Here is a 20,751-nt window from a genome sequence, read left to right as displayed (position 1 = left end):
CAGCACCCAACAAACAGCAAAGTGGAGGCCATTGTCAGTGCACCAGCACCCACTAATGTCTCTGAGCTAAGATCATTTTTGGGTCTCCTTAACTACTATGGCAAGTTTGTAACAAACCTGTCAACGATTCGGCACCCCGTTCACCAACTACTGCAGACTGATACCAAATGGACATGGTCCTCACAATGTGAAGAGGCTTTTCAGACCTGCAAACAGCGCCTACTACAGAGCAAGTGGCTCGTGCACTACGACCCTGAGAAGAAGTTGAGACTGGCGTGTGATGCTTCTCCGTATGGAGTTGGGGCCGTCATATCACATGTCCTACCCTCAGGCGAAGAACATCCAATTGCTTTCGCCTCACGAACCCTCACACCCAGTGAGCAAAATTATGCTCAAATTGAAAAAGAGGCTTTGAGCATAATCTATGGAGTGAAGAAATTTCACAAGTATCTGTATGGAAGAAAATTCCAGTTGCTGACAGATCACAAGCCTCTCCTGGGACCTAAATCAGCTGTTCCGACATTGGCTGCTCTCCGCATGCAAAGGTGGGCTCTGATCCTGTTAGCCTACGACTATAACATTGAATATAGAAAATCAGGTGACCATGCCAATGCAGATGCTTTATCAAGGTTACCATGCAACAGTGACTCAGGTGGTCAAGATGATGCAGCTGTTTTCCAGATCTCACTCATCGAAGAGTTGCCACTATCTGCGTCAGACATAGCAGAGGAAACCAGACGAGACCCGGTCCTATCAAAGGTGATGGACTTGACACTGGCAGGCTGGCCAGCGTATGTGAGTGACCCTTACCTTCGTCCCTACACAGATAAGAGAGACCAACTCTCTACTGATCAAGGATGTTTACTCTGGGGATCTAGAGTAGTGGTGCCACCCAAGTTCAGGAAGAGATTGCTCTCAGATCTACATGAGGGTCATCCAGGGACCACTCGGATGAAAGCTCTTGCCAGGAGTTATCTGTGGTGGCCTGGGCTCGACCAGGATATACAGCAGTGTGTCAGTCAGTGTTCTCCCTGTGAAGCAGTCCGAAACAGGCCTGCTGCTGCGCCCCTCTATCCGTGGTCCTGGGCTACTGCACCATGGGAGCGTATTCATGTGGATTACGCTGAAATAAACAAACAGCACTTCCTGGTGGTCACGGACGTTCACTCAAAGTGGATGGAGGTGTTCCCTACTCAGCTGATGACAGCTGAGAAGACCATCGACCTACTGAGACACCTGTTTGCGGCTTATGGCCTTCCTAAAGAGCTGGTCTCAGACAACGGTCCTCCCTTCACTTCAGCGCAGTTTGAGACTTTCCTGAGAAACAACGGGACGAGACACACATTATCACCGCCGTATCATCCAGCCTCAAATGGAGCAGCTGAAAGAGCTGTGCAAATCTTCAAGAAGGCTTGGACTAAGCAGGAGGTTCAGGCTGTGCCCACTCACCAGAGGCTTTCCCGCTCCTTGTTCAGCTACCGAAATACCCCCCACACAGTGAACCCCCCACACCAGCCGAACTGTTCCTCAAACGCCAACCCCGCACCCGCCTGACACTACTGAAGCCAGACCTGTCAAACACTGTAGTTAAGCATCAACTACAGCAGAAGAAGGCCCATGACAAGCACTCAAGGCCTGTCAGACACTTCAGTGAGAAGGAGAGGGTGAAGGTCTGTGATTTCCGCCATCCCAAGCGCCTGTGGAACTCAGGTGTTATCCTACACCGTAAAGGCCCTCTAACCTACACCGTACAGGTGGGTCATCGCCAAGTCAGCGTGCACGTGGATCATCTGCTGAGGTCTAACGTTCCTGCCGATGCAGACAAGGATATCAACAACGACCCAGGGAACTTCGCCCTAGACTGGAGATGTGGACAAGAGGAGCCTGAGTTACCAGCGCAACTTGGCCCTCCGCCTGAAGGCCAGATAGCAAGACGTAATCCTGTGCGCCAACGAAACCCTCCTGAGAGACTTGACCTTTAGTTGGGTGCAGCCCATGCAATAGGCAGAGACTGTGCCGTTCTGGCAGAAGTAGGACGTTAATTAGGTTTAGCAGGATGTTAGAGTTGACATGTTCTTAGGTCATTTAATTAGTTCATGGATAAGAGGTTATTAGCTAAGGGGAGGAGTGTAGTAGATGAGTGTAATAGCAGACTAATCTACCTATTCTATGTCATGCGCACTGTATGTCCTTTACGGGATTCCGTACCTTGAAGTTTACAAGTAAAGTCACACTTACCTTGAGTCTGTGTCCGTGCATCCTTATTAAGAATATTACAATTCTCAGATCCGATTCAGGCCTCAATATCATGCCGGCCTCAATCAGATACGAATCTGATATGTGTGAGGTCTAAGCAGGCAGGTCGCATATAACGCTCAATTCTGATTTGCACGTCATTGAAAATACGACGGTCTTCGCATTTTGATGATGTTTGACGTGAGTTTCACTCACTTCAACAGTGAAGTGCTCTTTCTTCTCCGCCTTAAAATGTGCGCAATATTTTGCAGACCTCTAAACATACTTCGGAAAGCAATGGCTTTATATTATAATGTATATGCCTGAAGAAGGTCTATGACCGAAAGCTCGCAATAAACTATGTTTTTTTGCACAGTGTTTGAGTGTGCGGATGCTGTTATTTTGCACTCTATTGATACTTCAGTTCCAGCACCTCAGCAAAGTCTGATCATGGATGAGCGGTGGTATTTTCACTATTATAATATATATAAAAGGGATTATAATTTATGTCTCGTTTGCGTCCATTGCAAGTCCCGGCTGTCTGTTTACTTTCGTTTTTCGATGTACACATGCTGGTCGTTATAAATGTTACCAGTGTAAGCACAGGTATCAGATATGGGTCATTTGAAAAAGTAGGTGTAAGCAGGCGTTTAAAAAAAAGGCACCAAATCGGAACTAGGCATTACAACCTGCGATGTAAAGCCGGCCTTTTGTCACAGAGTCAACCTGTGTGAAAAATTGTAGGGTAGGCTACAGTAAGACTTTTAGCAATACTATTTGTGTTTAATATGTCTTAATACATATACCGGTACAATTATAAATATAAACCTATGCACCTATATGCTATATGCTGTGTTGCACATTATCCCAGTGAAAATAGAAGGGTAGACCAGCCGTTAGAAGCCAGTTTCAACCTTTTTTTTGCGTATGAAATACATACATACATGACTGGTTGCTCAGCTGCAATCACACATTATTGACATACCCCCATTATCCCTTCCCCGCCACTCTCCTTTGCTCCCTCTATCCTTCCCTCTCCTTCTCCCCTTCCCTCTGGATCCAGCTCCACCACCCTTCCCATGGTTTCAGGTTCGGTACGGTGAAAGAGAGCAGTGCAGAGGATTACATGAAGAAGAGTTTTCCTGAAATGCACGAGTACATGAGGGATTTCAATGAGCCCACCACGCCAGACGGGGTCTCAACCCTCAAGTAAGGGATTAGAGCAGCCCATGGGCATTTATTATTATTATTATTATTATTATTATTATATATTATTATATTATTTGTTGTGTTGCAGTTGTGAAACAGTAGGTTTTTTAGACATCATCATAATAATAATAACACTGTAGCTCTAACTATAGCAGTGTAGCATTTGATGATTGTTGCTCAGTCACATGATTGTTGAAATGAATAGTATTTTAAATGTTGTAATTGGATGTTTTATTTCTGAAAATGAAAGTAGTCTTAACATTGGCAGTTGGGGTGATAACACACCTCCATGAGGCTCACACATATATATGTTTTAATTAACATGCATATCTAGCAATACATTAGGCACATACTAATGAACATTAACATAACACAATAAGAATGAACATTAAAAAAGTATGAATATTTATTTCAAAACAGATTAGACATTAAACAAATAGTATAGGCATCAATGATTGTACAAGGCTACCATAGCGTGTACATATGCACATTACTATAGGATAAATTCATTATGATTCCAGGAACTAGTCAAATAAAATACGAGCACTATGTTAGCAACTACATTCGACTTAGGTCATGTTCTCACATGGAAGTCCGAATCAGGACCCGGAGCAAGTGGATGAGTTTGCAACATTGTTGCATAAATTATTTCTCTGATTTACGTTCTCACAGCCCTTTATGTAAACAAAGTAATGTCGTGGGCAATTCCTTCAATATCTTATTTATCTTTACTCAATTACTGACTAGTAAATTATCATAGAAACCAGAGTTGTTGATTGTTCAAGTCAGACTGCATTTATTGTAAAGCACAATATCGTACAGCCGAGATCCGTTTGCAAAAGGAACTCCCTCTTCTTTCCCCACCTCCCTTTTATCCACAAGTAACAAGTAACTTCCCACATTTCTAATTTACATATATTGGTCTAAGACAATTGGCTGTAAGTGCCTACCTCCCCTCTGGCCCTAAAATGCTATTCCATCTGTCCTTCCCAGCCTTATCACCTGTTGAAATCCTGTTTACAATGCCCTTTCTTGACCCACCCGTTCCTGCTATTTAAAACCCCTGACACTGCTGTTTTCATATATGGTCCTAAATTGCTAACTTCTCTTAACTGATTCTCCCTCTGTTCTCTGCTGCATGGCCACCTGCTGGTTCTCTGGCTGAAAGGCTGTTAAAAATCTCCTATCTTGGTCATCTCTACTTCCTGCTAGAAATATCCTAATTACCCTGTCCTGACCTCTGACCTCCCTCCCAACCTTCTCTTTGTCCTTCTAGCCCCTCTCTCTCCCCATCTGCTCCCGTCCATCCTATTCTGTTTACTAAGGCCCTATCATAAACACTTTATTACCAGGCCCTGCTCCCCACAACATTCTTGAACCACAGCTTTAGGAAGCCCAAAGACCTTAATTTCTATAAACATGTCCACATTTCAAAGCTCACAAATCTACATAACATCCCCCCTTTGTGACTTCCATCAGAAGTCACACATTACAACACAAGCTAACAGTTACTACGCACCATACAACAATTCCGTGGCTATAATTAATACAACCTCCATTAAACATCTCATCACAAGTATCACACACTATTATTCAGCTATAGTTAATGCAGCCTCCACTAAACATCTCATCACACGCATCACACAACTATTATTTAGCTATAGTTAATATATTTTAACAACACACACTTTATCAGTTAAGGGTGTAAAAAACCTATTTGACTGTTTATTTAGGAAAAAGCCCTTAACCCAAGTATCACCACTGTCCTCTTATCATTCAAGTACAGTTATATCAAAATAATTTCCCAGCCGTGCTATTTACTGCATCCCCTGCACAGTTAGTCTGAGTCTGAGTCCTCAGACTCCCGTTTCTGTCCTCCTGGTATCCGATCAGGGTATAATTCCTGATACAGAATGTCCACATTTAGGTCTGTGCCCTTCTCTAGATCTGTGCCCTTCTCTAGATCTGTGTCCTTTTCTAGAAGCTGGCTCGAGGACTTAGCCACCTCACGGACGGTCATCCCTCCCTCCCCAAGTCCAGCTTCCCCCAGTCCTGTCATCACGCTCATTTGCTTCACCGCTCCCTGTATAATAAAAGATCTCAAGGCAGGTAAAAAGCAGCAGAACAGTAGGCCCAGGACTGTGATAACTACAACTGATATAATTCCTATCCTCGTCAGTGTCGCTCCCCAACTCCCAAAGTAATCGCCCACCCAATCCCAGATGTGCTCATCTCTCCCTGCATTGTCCTTAACTTCTTGCCTGAGATCCTTCAGTTTAGTCATTGCCCTGGTAAAGGAGCCATCCGGAGCCGTGTTATTAGGAATATACGTACAACACTCTTGACCGAACATAACGCCCTTTTTCTGCCAACATCCAGTCCAGCACTAGTCTATTCTGCCAGGTCATTTTACTTGTAGCGTCTAATTGTTCCCCTAGGGCACTGAGTGCATCATCTGTGTAGTTAATAAATCTCTGCTGATTGTAATAAAGATAATTTATCCATTCTACATTTTTGTTAGGGGTTATCCATAGAAGAACTGATTCAAAGTCTGATTTTATCTCATCTCTCGCTTTCCACTCATTAGGAATTCCTCTCGGCTGTCCTATCGCGTCTATGGTTATACGGGGATCCTGGATGTACCCTCTTTTTGCTCTGGATGGCGTACGGAGAAACGTATTTTCTGTTTCTACTGGAATTATCATTGTCGGCTGCACTATCATGACTCGTACGCATAGCCCCGCCCAATTTTTGGGTAGCACCTTCATTAACCCCTGATCGTCTCCACACAACCACCATAAATCAGCTAACGGAATATCTTGGCCTACTATTATTTCCCTTGGTAATGGTGCGTCTCGATATTTTGAGTTCTGTCTCATGGCCTCATATGCCACTTGATCTGTGATGTTCCATAGGTTAGTGCAATTTCCACTAAAATGTCCCACGTCTTTTCCCCCTGCTAAGTTAAGGTAGCAGTCGTACCCTAGCGTTCCATTTAATGTTTCCTCTGAAACTGCTTCTATTTTGGTCTCCCTTGTCCTAGGCCACTGCGTAAAATGTTTACATGTATTATCGTATCTCACACTGTTTATATGCTTGGTTGACCCTTGAGACCAGAGGCATAAGTAGGGACAACTCCCCCTCTTCTGCATAGTCCATTCACTGCATGTTTCTGAGGTATACGGTACAGGAGCTATGGTCTTATGTGGTCGTGCCTGAGCACATACGTAACATGCTGTCCCGTTTCCTATATTTTTCCCTGCTGTATATTTAGCCCATCTATACCAATGGTTCATATCCAAGCCATACCCCTCTCTGTCCTCTTTTATGAATTGAATGCTATTTATTACAGAAGCTGTAGTAGGTATTATTTCTTTTATTCCTGACTTAGGTGGGTGGGATCCGCTGAGGTATTCTTTTTGCCCCGCTTTGTTTTTTACTGCCATCTCTCCCCAAATTACTGTTTCTCTCCAATCCCCTCCTGGCCCACTTGTATACATCTCTATTTGATAGGGTTTACTGCCCTCCTTATAATAATTGTCCATTTGTCCTTACTCTTCTCAATTTCCATTTGACACCCAGCTCTATCTCGCCTCCCATCTCCAAGATTGACTAAAGGCTCAATTACACTAGACGACTTTTCAAGTTGTAACATCGCTGAGCCTCTCACACTAAACGACCGTCGTGCTGGTGTCCGTGTCGCAGCGGCGCGCAGACGTCGCAGCACAGCGCAGACTACAGGATGTGTTAACGACGGGGGCTCACAGACTACAAGATTCTTCACTTGGTCAGGACGATTCCTTGACATGGACATAAACACACCTGCTACCTTCTTTGAAAGAAATCGCGATTTATTCAGTGAAAACTAGTACACCATTCAACATAGCATAACAATAACACTGCCTCGCTAACATCATCCTAAAACCCTCACAAAGCCCTCCCAACCCTCTCCTAACACCCTCTAATAACCCTCTCCTAACACTGCAGGCTGTGATACGGTCCTTCTGTCTGTCTGATCTGACTCATGTGTCCTTCTGTCTGTCTGATCTGACTCATGTGTCTCATGGAGAACATCGCTGCTCTGGTTCATTCATTCCTGCTCTGCGACACGTGCACCGGATGTTTACCTTCCGCTTGGCTCCATGTGGCGGTGCAGCTCCACTGACCGTCCCCCTGGAAACAACAGATACACTAAATAGTTCCGGGTTTAGGGTTCCGGTTGTTCTGGGTGGCTTCAGTAGACAGTGTTAGGAGAGAAAGGAGAACAGACCAACATTTCCTGTCATTCAAAATGTGCTGTCCACTTCCGCGCTGCATTTCCTCGACCTCTCATTGGCTGTGCTGTCCACACGGGGCGTTGCCCATCTCAGACTAGCAGAATGTAGATTCCGTCGGCCGATAAAATGAAACATGTTTGAAAAGATCTGGAGCCCTGCGACGGCCCTAACGACGGGGTCGGCGGTCCTCCGATTGCATCTCTGAGCCTGTCACACTAAACGAGCGTCGGAGACGGCGCGTCCCCGGGTTTGCAACGACGGGTGGATTTTGTCGCCGACCGCAAAAACTGGTAAATCGGGGTTAAATCGGGGTTAAAATCGTCTAGTGTGTAGCCGCCTTAACAGTATCCATGCGCAGAGTTCTGTCTGGTCTTTTGCTTTTATCATTATCCCTATCTCTATTGTGGTTGGATCCTGATCCAATGGCCATATGTCTGTATGTATTTTGTCTGATGCTTCCCTACGCTTCCTTTGGGTTAGTTTGTCTATATTGCGCTTGACTGGTTTGATATTAGGTTGTATCTCCCCCCGGGTGGCCATAGAGTTTACGTTTGTAGTTTTAGTCTGGTGAGCTGGGGTGAAGCTCTCCTCCTGGTCTGGGAATGTTTGATAAGGCTGACCAATCAACCGCGTTGAAGTATCCTTCTTGGTTTGAACCTGACTCTGTGTTCCCTGTTTTACCTGTGACTGCACTGTCATCTGCTCTGCTCCTGCTCCTAGTAGATACCCCACTGCCACTATCAGGCACAACTGCAGTCTCCTCCCCCCTTGGACGCCGGGTCCCTGACCTCGGCATCCTCCTGACGGCAGGCCCCTCATGGTTCTCTGTATGGTCCTGTCTTTGCTGTGTTTCTTCCTGTTCGGCCACGCCGTTTCGTTCAGAATCAGAATCAGAATCAGAATCAGAAGACTTTATTGCCATGACATGTAAACATGTTAGGAATTTGGTTTGGGACAGTGTCACAGTTCACTGTCGACCGCAGCACCTTGTCCAAGGTGTTTGATGTCCTGCCGGGAGGTCCTGGTGCAATGGTTCAGGTGGTACCACGTTGTGCTCCCTTCCACCTGTATTGCTGTGGGTGTGGCCCTGACCACTCGGTATGGACCCTCCCTCCGTGGCTCGTTCCACTTTCTCCGGAAGACCTTGACGTACACCTGATCCCCTGGCACCACTGGGTTGGGTGCGGACGGCTCTGGTTCTGGCTGCTTGTTTTTCTCCTGTAAGTAGATCCTTTTATGTATCACAGTTAGTTGGTTCATATATTGCCGTAGCTCCATCTGGAGCTGTTCCAGCGGTGGCCCTTTGTAGGGCCCCCTCAGCGTCGGCCCAGGCATGGGTCGACCTGTGAGCATTTCATGCGGTGTTAGATGTGTGTTCCTGTTAGTTTGCATGCGGTAACTCATTAGTGCGAGCGGTAGTGCATCCACCCAATTGAGCTTAGTGCTGGCACAAATCTTGTTCAGCTTTGTCTTGAGCGTTCCATTAACTCTCTCCACCATCCCCTGCGATTGGGGATGATAAACACAACCCAACCTCTGTCTCATCCGTAATTGCTGTATAACCAGCTTCACTGTTTTCTGATTAAACGCCGCTCCATTGTCCGAGCTAATCTCACTAGGTATCCCAAACCTAGGTATGACCTCTCTTGTTAAAAACTTTATGACGGTTCCCGCTCCCATATCAGCCGACGGCGTCGCTTCCACCCATCTACTGAACCTGTCTATGACAACAAGCATGTACCTCTTCCCATTCACTTTCTTAATCATGTCCACATAATCCATAACTAAATGCTTAAATGGGCCCTCTGGGACCGGTATGTGGCCTATAGCCGTCTGGATCCCTTTTCTCACATTGTTCTGTGCACACAAGGTGCAGTCTGCTAAAGCATGTTCTACCATTGCCTGTAAATATGGTGACCAATACCCCTGGAGCCTGATTTTCCTCACAACTTCCCCCCTTGCACAGTGGTCAAACCCATGTGCGTCACTTATCAATACCCCTAGGAGCACCGTAGGTGCGACTATTGCCCCCTCATGTGATCTCCATAATCCAGTGGTGTCTTTCCTTGCCCCCCTTTGGTGCCACATAGACTGTTCATATGGCCCTGCATGTTGCTGCATGCGTATGATGTCATCTGCCTGCGTTACGGGCTCTATGAGCACCATGGGAGCCAACACAGCCACTGCACATTTTGAAGCCCGTTTTTCTGCTTCGTCGGCTGCGTTGTTCCCCTGAGTAACAAAATCATGTCCCTTTCTGTGTGCCTGGCACTTCACAACTGCCAGTCTCCTTGGTGCCATCATTGCCACCATTAACTCCGTGATCTGTTCACAATGCTGTATGGGTGTAGGGATGCTCCGATTTATCGGCCACCGATTTAAATCGGCCGATTTCACTCCAAATGACTCGATCGGTGATCGGCAAAAATGGCCGATCGCAAAAAACGATCTTTTTATTTTTATTTATTTTTTATTTTTTTCCTGGGGAAGACAGATAACTGAACAGAAAACATAGGAGGACGTAACAGTATGTAAACCATGAAGGCCACGTTTATGATGTCTTTTATACAGCCATATCGACTGACTTGGGCTTCAGGCCCTAACTAGGTGATAGGCCAGACCTTTACTATGCCATAAAAATGGGTCTGCGTTTGCTTGGTGCCTAATGGATCAAAACTTTTGTCTAAAAAGCAAAAAATACTTAGGCTATCCAGTCAGTTATGTATTCTTAAAAAAATCGGTATCGGTATCGGTATCGGTTGATCTTGAGGAAACAAATCGGTGATCGGTATCGGCCCCAAAAATCCAGATCGGAGCATCCCTATATGGGTGACCCATCAGTCTTACAAAAACCCCTCTGTTTCTGCCCCAAACAAATGACACACCCCATGCGCATATACCGAGTCTGTAAAAACATTCACTGCTTTCCCTTTCCCCAGCACACACGCTTCCGTGAGGGCTTTTAATTCCGCTAGCTGTACTGAGCAAGGCTGCGGACAGCTGTCTTCCTTTACTGTCTGAAAGGTCTTCCCCACCTGTCTGACTATGCCATAGTGTTGCTCCCCTTCATCCTCCAGTGGTATTGCCTCTGCAGGGTTTGTCACATTACATCTCTCTATTGTTATGTCCGGGTATGTCAGAAGTGACATGTATGTCAGGACTCTGGCTGGGGTTAACACAAACCGTCCTTGTTCTAAGAGTTCCGCCGTCTTGTGGTGGGTATAGATTGTGATAGGGTAACCCATCGTGATTGTAGAAGCCTTTTCATACGCGTACCGCATTGCAGCCAACCCTTGAAAACATGGAGGATATCCCTGGGCTACATTGTCCAACTTAGTACTGTAATATGCTAACGCCTGTTTTTTCCTACCCCTGCAGGTGTCCTGCATCAATACTGCTGAGGCATAGCCATCTTTCCTGTTTGCAACGTACAACAGGAATGGCTTCTCATAGTCTGGCACCGCTAGTGCTGGCGCTCTCTGCATGTCCTTTTTTATGGTTTCAAAAGCTACCAATGCATCCCTTGTCCATATCAGGGGAGCCCCTAGGGTCTGTTGGCCCGCTTCCCTCATCATGTCCCTCAAAGCGGCTACCTTTACTGCATAGTCCTCTATCCACTCTGAACTGTACCCCGCTATCCCAAGAAATGGCATCATCTGGCTCACTATCATTGGTTTTGGTGCTTTACTCATGCCCTCTAACTGTTCTGGTGCAATTGCCACAGCTCCATGTGTTATCATCCTACCCAAATACTCAACTTCTGGCATACAGTACTTCAATTTCGCTTTGGAGACTTTGTGTCCCCCTGCCGCCAACATCTGCAACACCTGTACTGAATCTTCATGACACTGTTCCAAAGTAGACGAACAAATTAGTAAATCATCCATGTACTGAATGTTCGTTCCACCTATTGTTAGCCCTTCCAAATCTGCTTTTAAGACATGATTAAAGATATGTGGCGAATGCCGAAAGCCTTGCGGCATCCCGGCTGTTGCTGGGATATTGGTCAACAATGTGTGTGGATTTTGGCACCACTGCGGGCGAATCATGTACTACATCATTAACTGCTCTTAAGTCATGTACTAGTCTCCACTTAGTTTTATCGGCCTTTAATATCGGTAACAAGGGAGTGTTGCATGGGCTCCTTGTCTGTGTTAAGACCCCTGCCTCCAGTAACCCTTCAATTGTTTTACTTATTCCTTCCTCTGCTTCCGGTGTCATGGGATACTGGGCAGTATACTGCCTGGCTTAATTGTCACAACAAGGGGGCTTGCAGACTTAATCAACCCCACATCTGTATCATGTTTTGACCAAAGTTCCTCTGGCACCTGCCTTTCCATGCTCTCCCTATGCTGTCTGTCTGATTCTACCTTTGCCTGAACTTCTTGTCTTACTGGCAGTTCCACCTCCTGGGGTGTTCCGTTCATGTTTGTGATGCATGATAACCGTATATACCCTCTGTCCTCAGAGTATTGTATCAGAGGATTATCTGTTTCTACCCAAGTACTTCCTAATGCTGTCTTTGTCATCAACCCTAACTCTCTAGCTCTATGCCCTTTGTTTACCATCAGTGACACATGGGGAGCGGCATCTGGTATGCTGTGCCATTTTTGTGTAAAATCTGATTCGTCTATCTGCATAGTTGCCCCCTGTTTCCCCAAAATAATGTACCGAGAACTCATAGGCATACTTAATTCTGCCGTTTGGTCCTGCCAAAGTTGCTCCCTCTCAGGGTTATTGTCTGGGTCAAACTGCATGGTACAATGAAAGCCAAAACGGGGCTCTCGTGCCTCTGGCAGCTGCGATCTGATAAATTTCCCCCATGTCAACCATGTCTCATTTATCTCCTTATCAATTTGTCCTAGCCAATATACAGTAGCATTGCTGCTGCTTAGTGGCATTTGTGTCCTGATTGCAATGTCATCAATATAAATACCATCTGATGTACACCATATTTTTATTCCCATCTCGCACAACGCATCCCTTCCTAAGAGGTTTATCGGTGTGTGCTCTGAGATGAGTATAGGAATGGTGGCGGTCCGGTTACCTATTTGTAGGCATACAGGTGCTGTCATTGGAATTAGCTGCATTTTACCCGAGAATCCTATTGTCTTAGCATATTTTTCTGACCTGGGGAGGTGTGTGGCGTGTTTGGGCCCTATGCAAGTGTATGTAGCACCAGTGTCCACCATCATGGGTATGTCTATGTCTTTCACCTTAACCTGCAGCATTGGTTCTTGGTCAGTGTATGTAGTTAGTATTGGAAACTGACCCTCCCCTCTAAGACTCTCTGGGCACCCCTAGTAACCATAATTCAATCCTCCATAGGGATTGACTGGACCCTGCGGATACTGTTGCTGTTGCCGGTTATAACTAGGCCCCCCGTATGCGTTGGCTGGCCTCTGCTGACCATAGTGTTGTTGTCTATTATCCTGCTGTCTATCACCCCTTTGCTGTCTATGTTCACCCCTTATCTGTCTATGGGCCTGCTGCATGTCTGGCCATGGGTTTACTCTACACTCATTTCTGTTGTGGCCTAGCGCCTGGCACCCCCAACACCCTATTGGTCCGGCCCTTGGTCCATTCTGCCTGTTCTGAGACTGGGGCTGCTGGTTATATACCTGAACCATGGGTACATGGGGTCTCTGTTGGCTTTGAGGCATAGGCACTGGGAGTGGAGCTGGTGCAGGCATGGGTGGGGGTGATCCGCTGACCTCGGCGGACACCACCCCTTGCATCTTCCTTTTGCTCTTTTCTGCCAGTTCCCCAAGCTGCAAATGGGTAAGTTTCCTTTGAATATCTCTCTCTTGCTCTTTCTGTTTTAGTTCATCCCTTCTGTATTTCTCTACAGCGTGGACCACATGATCACAGAATTCTTTGTGAGTCTTTGAGGTGAGGCCTACCACCTCCTCCAATCTGTTCTTTACCGGAGGCAGCATTGCGTCTACCACAGCAGTTCTGAACAACATTGTCATCAGGGGGTCCCCCTCTGGATCTGATTTTGTTTCCTGGCGCCACTTTCTCAGTTGGCTGTGCAGGTATAGGGCTGGGTTCTCGGTCCCCCCAAAACTCTTGCGTCGCACGCGCACACAAAACAAAAACAAAACCATTCTCCAGCGCGGCACGATGCGAAGTGTGGAGGTAGGTCTGGCCCGCCCACCCCAAGGCAATTGTAGGGGAAATACTGAGAGCATTCTGAACGACTGGTTATGTGATAACAAACATGTCAGAAAGTTCGAAGTAAGTGCTTCGTAACACAGACGGGGTGAATTGTTTGAATAAAAGTGTGAAAGTTCTGTCACAAAACGCCGTTACGTATCCTCGCGCATTTTTTAGTGGGTATACGCAAATCCTTGGCCTTTCCTAGTGGGTATACGGCGTAGTCCTGCGTATCACGTAGACTACACCACTGCATGGAACACAGAGTTAGCGAACGGGGGGGGGGGGGGGGGGTAGGGACGGGGGAGATGGTTAGGGGTAGGGGAGGCTGTATGCATGTCAGGGGGGGAGGGGGGGTGGCAGGGTTAGGGGAGATGGGTAGGGGTAGGGGAGGTTGTATGCCTGTCCAGGGGGGAGGGGGGGGTGGCAGGGTTGGGGGAGATGGCTAGGGGTAGGGGAGGCTGTAAGCATGGGAGAACAGGTAGGTTTTGAGGTGGGATTTAAAAGTGAGGAGTGAGGGTGAGTCTCTGAGTGGTTGAGGGAGAGAGTTCCAGAGTTCCAGAGGGGTGCAGCTTGTGAAAAGGCACGGTGACCGAATCCGAGTTTTGAGGGTGGCACAGTGAGGGGAACAATGGATGAGGATCGGAGCATACGGGTAGGGCGGTGAGGGAGAAGGAGGTCAGTCAGGTAAGGGGGGGCCAGGCTATGGAGGGCTTTGTATGTGAGGATGAGCACTTTGAATTGGATGCGTTCTTTGATGGGGAGCCAGTGGAGAGAGAGGAGGACAGGAGTGATGTGGTCATGGGACGGGGTGTTTGAGAGCAGGCGTGCAGCAGAGTTTTGGACCATCTGGAGTCTATGGAGGGAGCGGGAGGTGATGCCGGTGAGTAGGGAGTTGCAATAGTCAAGGCGGGAGGAGATGAAGGCGTGGATGAGGGATTCAGCAGCGGGGGGGAGAGGCAGTGTCTGATTTTTGCGATGTTTCGGAGGTGGAAGTAAGAAGTCTTGACAATGGAACTGACGTGGGGATCAAATGAGAGGGTGGGGTGCAGAATGAAGCCAAGGTTGCGAGCCAGGGGGGAGGGGGTGATGGTAGTGTCGTCAATGGTGAGTGTGATGAGTCCGGTTTTATTGAGAATGGATTTGGTGCCGATGAGGATGACTTCGGTCTTTTCACTGTTAAGTTTGAGGAAGCTGTGTGTGAGCCAGGTTTTTATTGCTGAAATGCAGTTTTCGATGTGACTGAGGGGTGGGTTCTGGGTGGATTTTGTGGTGATGTAAATGCGAGTAAACATGTTTTGCTGTTGTTGGAGGTGGCAATTTAATTATTTTACTTTTTGCAGCCACTGTTGAATGTCCATGTTTCCATATTGCTAGTCATGCTTCGTTTCGAAATGTCTCCAAAGGTTATATTCTTTGAAAACGGCCAATGACTCTTGACATACGAGACACATTGGCTTTTGGTTAAATTCACAAAAATAAATCAATAAATAAATAGTGTGTCTCCCATCGTTCGTGAAATTGTCGATATTCATTGTCCACTTTTATTGTTTTGGCCATTGTTTAAGGTAGCTACCTTTCGAAAGGTAGATAGCATTTACGTTGTTTGTATTATGTTGTTCGTATTTTTGGTCTTTATTCATTCTCTGATAAAAGCATGAGAGTGGAGTGCGGTAGTGCCTCCTGCGTTTCAATGTTGTATTGTCACGGCCATGAATTTAAACACCAGCGCATTAAATTGGTTGTCCGAATTTATTGGAGGGCCGAAGTCTGGCCCGTGGGCCTTGTAATTTACATGTGTGACCTAGTATGTTGTCTCCTCGAGTGGGGCAGGAGATACTGTTGGTGGAATTTTGGAAGTACAGTTCTCAGGTTTGAGTGGTTGAAATCCCCTCCAACAATAAAGGCTCCATCTGAGTGTGCAGTTTGTTGTTTGCTAATAGCAGCATGGAGTTTTTTCATTGCTAGCTTAGCATTAGCATCCATAGGGATATAGGCAGCAGTGACAACACTAGCTGTAATCTCTAGGCAGGTAAAACAGCCTACACATGATCATCAGGTACTCCAGATTGGCAGAACAGTGACTCTCAGTAATAGCAGTGACCATGTTTTGTTGACATATCTATCATCTATTCCTCCTGTGTGTTGAAGGACAGATCCCACTCAGCTTGATGCCTTCATCATGGACAAGGCCCTGCTCGACTACGAGGTGTCCATTGATGCCGACTGCAAGCTGCTCACTGTGGGCAAGCCCTTTGCCATCGAAGGTAAGGAACCCATATGCTTTGGCAGCCCGTAGATTTCAATTCCATTGTATTTTGTTTGTTTGAGTGTTTGTGTGTGCATGCATGTGTGGAATCACAATTCTGGCGCACTTGTGTGTGTGTGTGTCAGGGTAGCCTGCAGGGTGTGTGTGTCAGCGTATCCTCAAGTTCAAGTTTATTTGTTACGTCACATTACACAAGTGTAATTAGAGAGGGGAAAAAAGAGAGTAAAAGAATAACATTTTGGGGCTTCGGATCCTGACATTGCATAGCACAGGGCACACACCTCCACAGCCCTCAGACTCAGCACTGGGTCCCCCCAGGGCTGCGTGCTTAGCCCCATCCTCTACAACCTCTACAACTACGACTTCACCCCCGTCCACCCCAGCAACTCCATCGTAAAGTTTGCAGACGACACCACCGTGGTGGGCTGCATCTCGGGGGGGGACGAGGCGGCGTACAGGGATGAGGACCAGAATATGGTCAAATGGCATGAAGTACATGAATGGCATGACTCTTTCCACCTTCCACCTCTTTTGGATAGAATCGTGGGTTGGGCCCATGAGGGTGGAAAAACTCAACTTCCACATATTGATTGATTGATTGATTGATAGATACTTTATTTATCCCCGTGGGGAAATTCATTGTGCCGCGCCACTCCACTAAAAACCACACATAACAACACAACACAACATAAAGGACAGACAACAACACTGGGCCAGCCATGTACAGTATATAAAAAACAGTGAGATCTGATATAAAAGTGGATTAAAAGGATGGCTATAGTTATTTATATTAAAATACTAAAAAAGTGAGGATGATGATTAAAATAAATAATAAATACAAATTCAGGAGCCTTGACCCCGGCTGCTACTTTAGTTGCCATTGAACAGTCTTAGTGCAGCCGGGATAAATGATTTTTTATATCGCTCCGTCCGGGAGCGGATCGTAATGAACCGCCCTCTGCGGCGGCTGCTGGTTTGCCCAGCGAGGACATGATGGAGGGGGTGGTTGGGGTTGTCCCTGATGGACAGCAGCTTACTCCTAGTCCTTCTCTCCACCACCGTCCCCAGAGAGTCCAGGCTCCTTCCCACCACTGAACCCGCCTTTTTTACGAGCTTGTCCAGCCGTCCGGTATCCCTCTTGGTGATGTTTCCCCCCCAGCAGACTGCAGCGTAGAAGAGAATGCTGGCCATGACAGACTGGTAAAACATGGCCAGCATCTCTCCACACACTTCAAAAGACCTAAGTCTTCTTAAGAAGTATAGCCTGCTCTGGCCCTTCTTATAAAGTGCCTCTGTGTTGGTGGACCAGTCCAGTTTGTCGTCCAGATGCACCCCCAGGTACTTGTAGGTCTTCACCACCTCGATATCCTCGCCCCGGATGTTAATGGGCAACCGAGGTGGCTTAGACCTACGGAAGTCTATAACTAGCTCCTTGGTCTTGGTTTGGTTGAGGAGCAGACCATTCCTCTCGCTCCAGACGCTGAAGGCTCCTATCAGATCCCTGTACTCCCCCTCCCGTCCATCCCTCACGCACGCCACTATGGCTGTATCGTCAGAGTACTTCTGTACGTGGCAGGACTCAGAGTTGTATTTGAAGTCTGATGTGTACAGGGTGAACAGGAAGGGAGCCAGCACAGTTCCCTGCGGAGCCCCGGTGTTGCTCACTACTGTGTCCGAGACACAGTTCCCCAGCCTGACTGACTGTGGCCGTCCAGTGAGGTAGTCCATGATCCAGGATGTAGTGGAGGGATCAACCCCCATATCTGAAAGCTTCTCTCGGAGTAGAAGAGGCTGGATGGTGTTAAAGGCACTTGAAAAGTCAAAGAACATTATCCTCACCTGACTTCCCGGCTCATCCAGGTAGGAGTAAGCACGATGGAGGAGGTAGAGGACAGCGTCATCCACACCAACTTTTTCCTGGTACCCGAACTGCAGGGGATCACGTGCATGTTCAGTCTGTGGTCTCAGATGTCTCAGAAACAGCCGCTCCAGTGTCTTCATACTATGTGAAGTGAGGGCAACCGGTCTGTAGTCGTTGAGCTCGGCCGGGCGCCCAGTTTTGGGTACTGGCACGAGACATGATGTTTTCCACAGAACCGGCACCGTCCCTGACTGTAAACTCAGGTTGAAGAGCTTCTGGAGGGGCTCAGCCAGTTGGTCTGCACAGACCTTCAGCAGCCGCGAGCACACCCCATCAGGACCCGCCGCCTTTCCAGGGTGCAGCCTCTTCAGCTCCGCCCTTACCTCCTCCACTGTGAGGGACAGGGGGGGAGGGCTTGGTGGGAGAGGGGGGGAGAGGAGGGGAAGGGGAGGGGAGGGGAGGGGGGGGGGGAGGGGAAGGGGGCCCAGCCGTGCTGCCGAGCCTGTAGCTGTGGGATGTGGGGGAGGCTGGTGAAGCGGGAGAGGTAGTAGGAGGGGCAGCAGGGACAGAGTAGGCACCGGCCGCTGAGTCAAACCTGAGCTCTGCCAGCGTGCCACTGTGCATCACAAGTCTTGTGTTGAAGTGGAGCCCATCTGCTGTTTGGTCCTGAACTTGTTCCCATTGCTGCCATTCGACATTGGTCTGCTCTTGCTGTGGTGTGGGAAGTGTATGTTTGTGGAGACACCGGGTGCAGGAGCGCGGAAGACATGCCTCGCTTGTCTGTGAACAGCAGACAAGTTCAAAACTATCCTCCAATTTGTTAGACTTAACAACACCATTTTCTCTTAGGACTTCAAGCATCAGCTTAGCATTTTCATGATACTGGCATTGGCATGTCTTGTGATCTGATGGTCTTGGTGCTGTGACATAGAATGGACGTAAGGCACAGAATGATGAATAACTGAGTTTCACTGTTGGTTCCTTCTTGATGAACTCCTTGTGGAGGTTCAATACTGTATCAGTCAGAATCATTCTCCGCTGCTTTATTTTCTTCTGTGTTATTGTGTCCTGTTTGTCAGTCGTCATTCGTTCTGCATTATGGTAGAAGCACAACATCCTCATCAACACTTTGGCCAGTGCACAGTGTCTGACCTGTCTGAGGGAGGGTTATGATAGCCGGGCTGCACTCCATTACCAACCAAGTACAGCGTTTTCTCTCTGGAGGAGTTGAGTTTTTTTGTGTGTGTAATCAACATTTTCATTGATTTTCACACATGGGTAAGAGATAGAAAATGTGTTTATCTGTATTGTTTCTTAGCTATTGATATCCCTGTCTGTAGCAGTTTGTGAATCTTGTGTGTGGGTGTGTGTGCGCGCGTGTGCGTGCCTCTGTGCACACTGATTGGGTGTCTCACTCTGATGCAATGTGTTGATGTCAGAACTTGTCTAACATTTGTCAGCTTGACTTGACTGACCCAGAGGAGGGAGGAGGGGAGATGACTGACAAACATTAGCCAGATCAATTGAAGGGGGAGGGGGTAAAACTGCACCATTGTTTGAATAACTGCTTTTACCCTAGCTCACACACACACACACACACACACACACACACACACACACACACACACACACACACACACCCTGTCATTAGATCATGGATGTGCTGAGAGTGTTCTTCACTTTTTCTTGATCCTGTTTTTCTCATGTCTTCATCTATATTTTCACTCAAACTCTTAGTAGCCACTGACTTTGACCACAAGTTGTACATTTTTTGGTCAGACACCTCAGGATCTGATATCAAAAACTGTACAGGATCAGCATTATAGTAGAGGAACTATACCAACGAAGGCCAAGTCTGAATGCAATAATAATCAGCAGCCTTATGTTCCCTTTTTGGAAGGTGTGAAGGTAAGGTCATCAGATTTGTGTTTGGTATCAATCCACTTAATCTCCCTGGGCGAGACGAGGATCGAGGCTGTGTGAAGTCTGGAATGATGCACCTTGGCTTGACTGATGCTGAGTGATATTGATATCTGTTTACTGCTGAATGATTTAAAACATATTTATAGCAATTCAGAGGAAACAGCTTCTTCCTGGGAAGTCTGTTTCCTCACCATTTTTCGGCCGCTGTGTCACTCCCATGTCAACAACTGTAGGGTGATGATGTCACTGTTATGAGACATACTGCATAGAGGATGAAACACTATGCAAACATGCTGCTATGCATTTAGGACTTTACTGTATTGTATCTCTTATGTATGCATTATAAATGAAGGTTGTGGTAATAATGTTGTCGATATTAGTACCACAATGGTAGACTAGAGTAGAGCATATCAAATGAAAAACTTCAACACTGCTGAGCAGACCTATCTTATATGAGTTTGAAATGAGGTGAAATAAATGAACAACTACATTTATCAAAAAAATCCATTGTCAATAACACCAGCAGAATCTTAGAAATTCGTAGAATTGTGATGTTTTTTTAAAATGTTTTATTCATTGGGTCTATAGATATGTAAACTGGATGAAATGCCAACACCTCCAATACTACTGCATTGGGAAACAATTTGCTTCAACTCATATTTATAATAACCCTAACCCTAAATTAAATTAAAGGCATGATTCACAGTTTCCAATTCATTGGCCCAACATTCAGGATAAACACATTGAAAAGCTTGACGTTGTGCATAGGAGATTAAAGGGAATAGCAGCATAAGGTTAGCTGTGTACAGTATGCTCCA

General features: G+C 46.7%; 1 protein-coding gene across 1 annotated transcript in view; it reads left to right on the top strand.

The window, feature by feature from the left end:
* Positions 1–20,751, top strand: part of grin3bb (glutamate receptor, ionotropic, N-methyl-D-aspartate 3Bb) — a gene marked incomplete at both ends in the record, with an annotated part of 146,068 nt that overhangs the window by 67,625 nt on the left and 57,692 nt on the right. The window contains 2 exons of the mRNA XM_080527278.1: positions 3,299–3,444; positions 16,032–16,147. Of these exons, the coding sequence (XP_080383404.1) occupies positions 3,299–3,444; positions 16,032–16,147 (262 nt within the window). The remainder of the gene's footprint in view (positions 1–3,298; positions 3,445–16,031; positions 16,148–20,751) is intronic.

The sequence above is a fragment of the Nansenia antarctica genome (genome assembly GCF_963989245.1).
Source record: "Nansenia antarctica genome assembly, chromosome: 1".
NCBI classification, from domain to species: Eukaryota; Metazoa; Chordata; class Actinopteri; order Argentiniformes; family Microstomatidae; genus Nansenia; species Nansenia antarctica.
The sequence above is the reverse complement of the archived record's forward strand: the minus strand, read 5'-3'. Positions and strand labels throughout refer to the sequence as shown.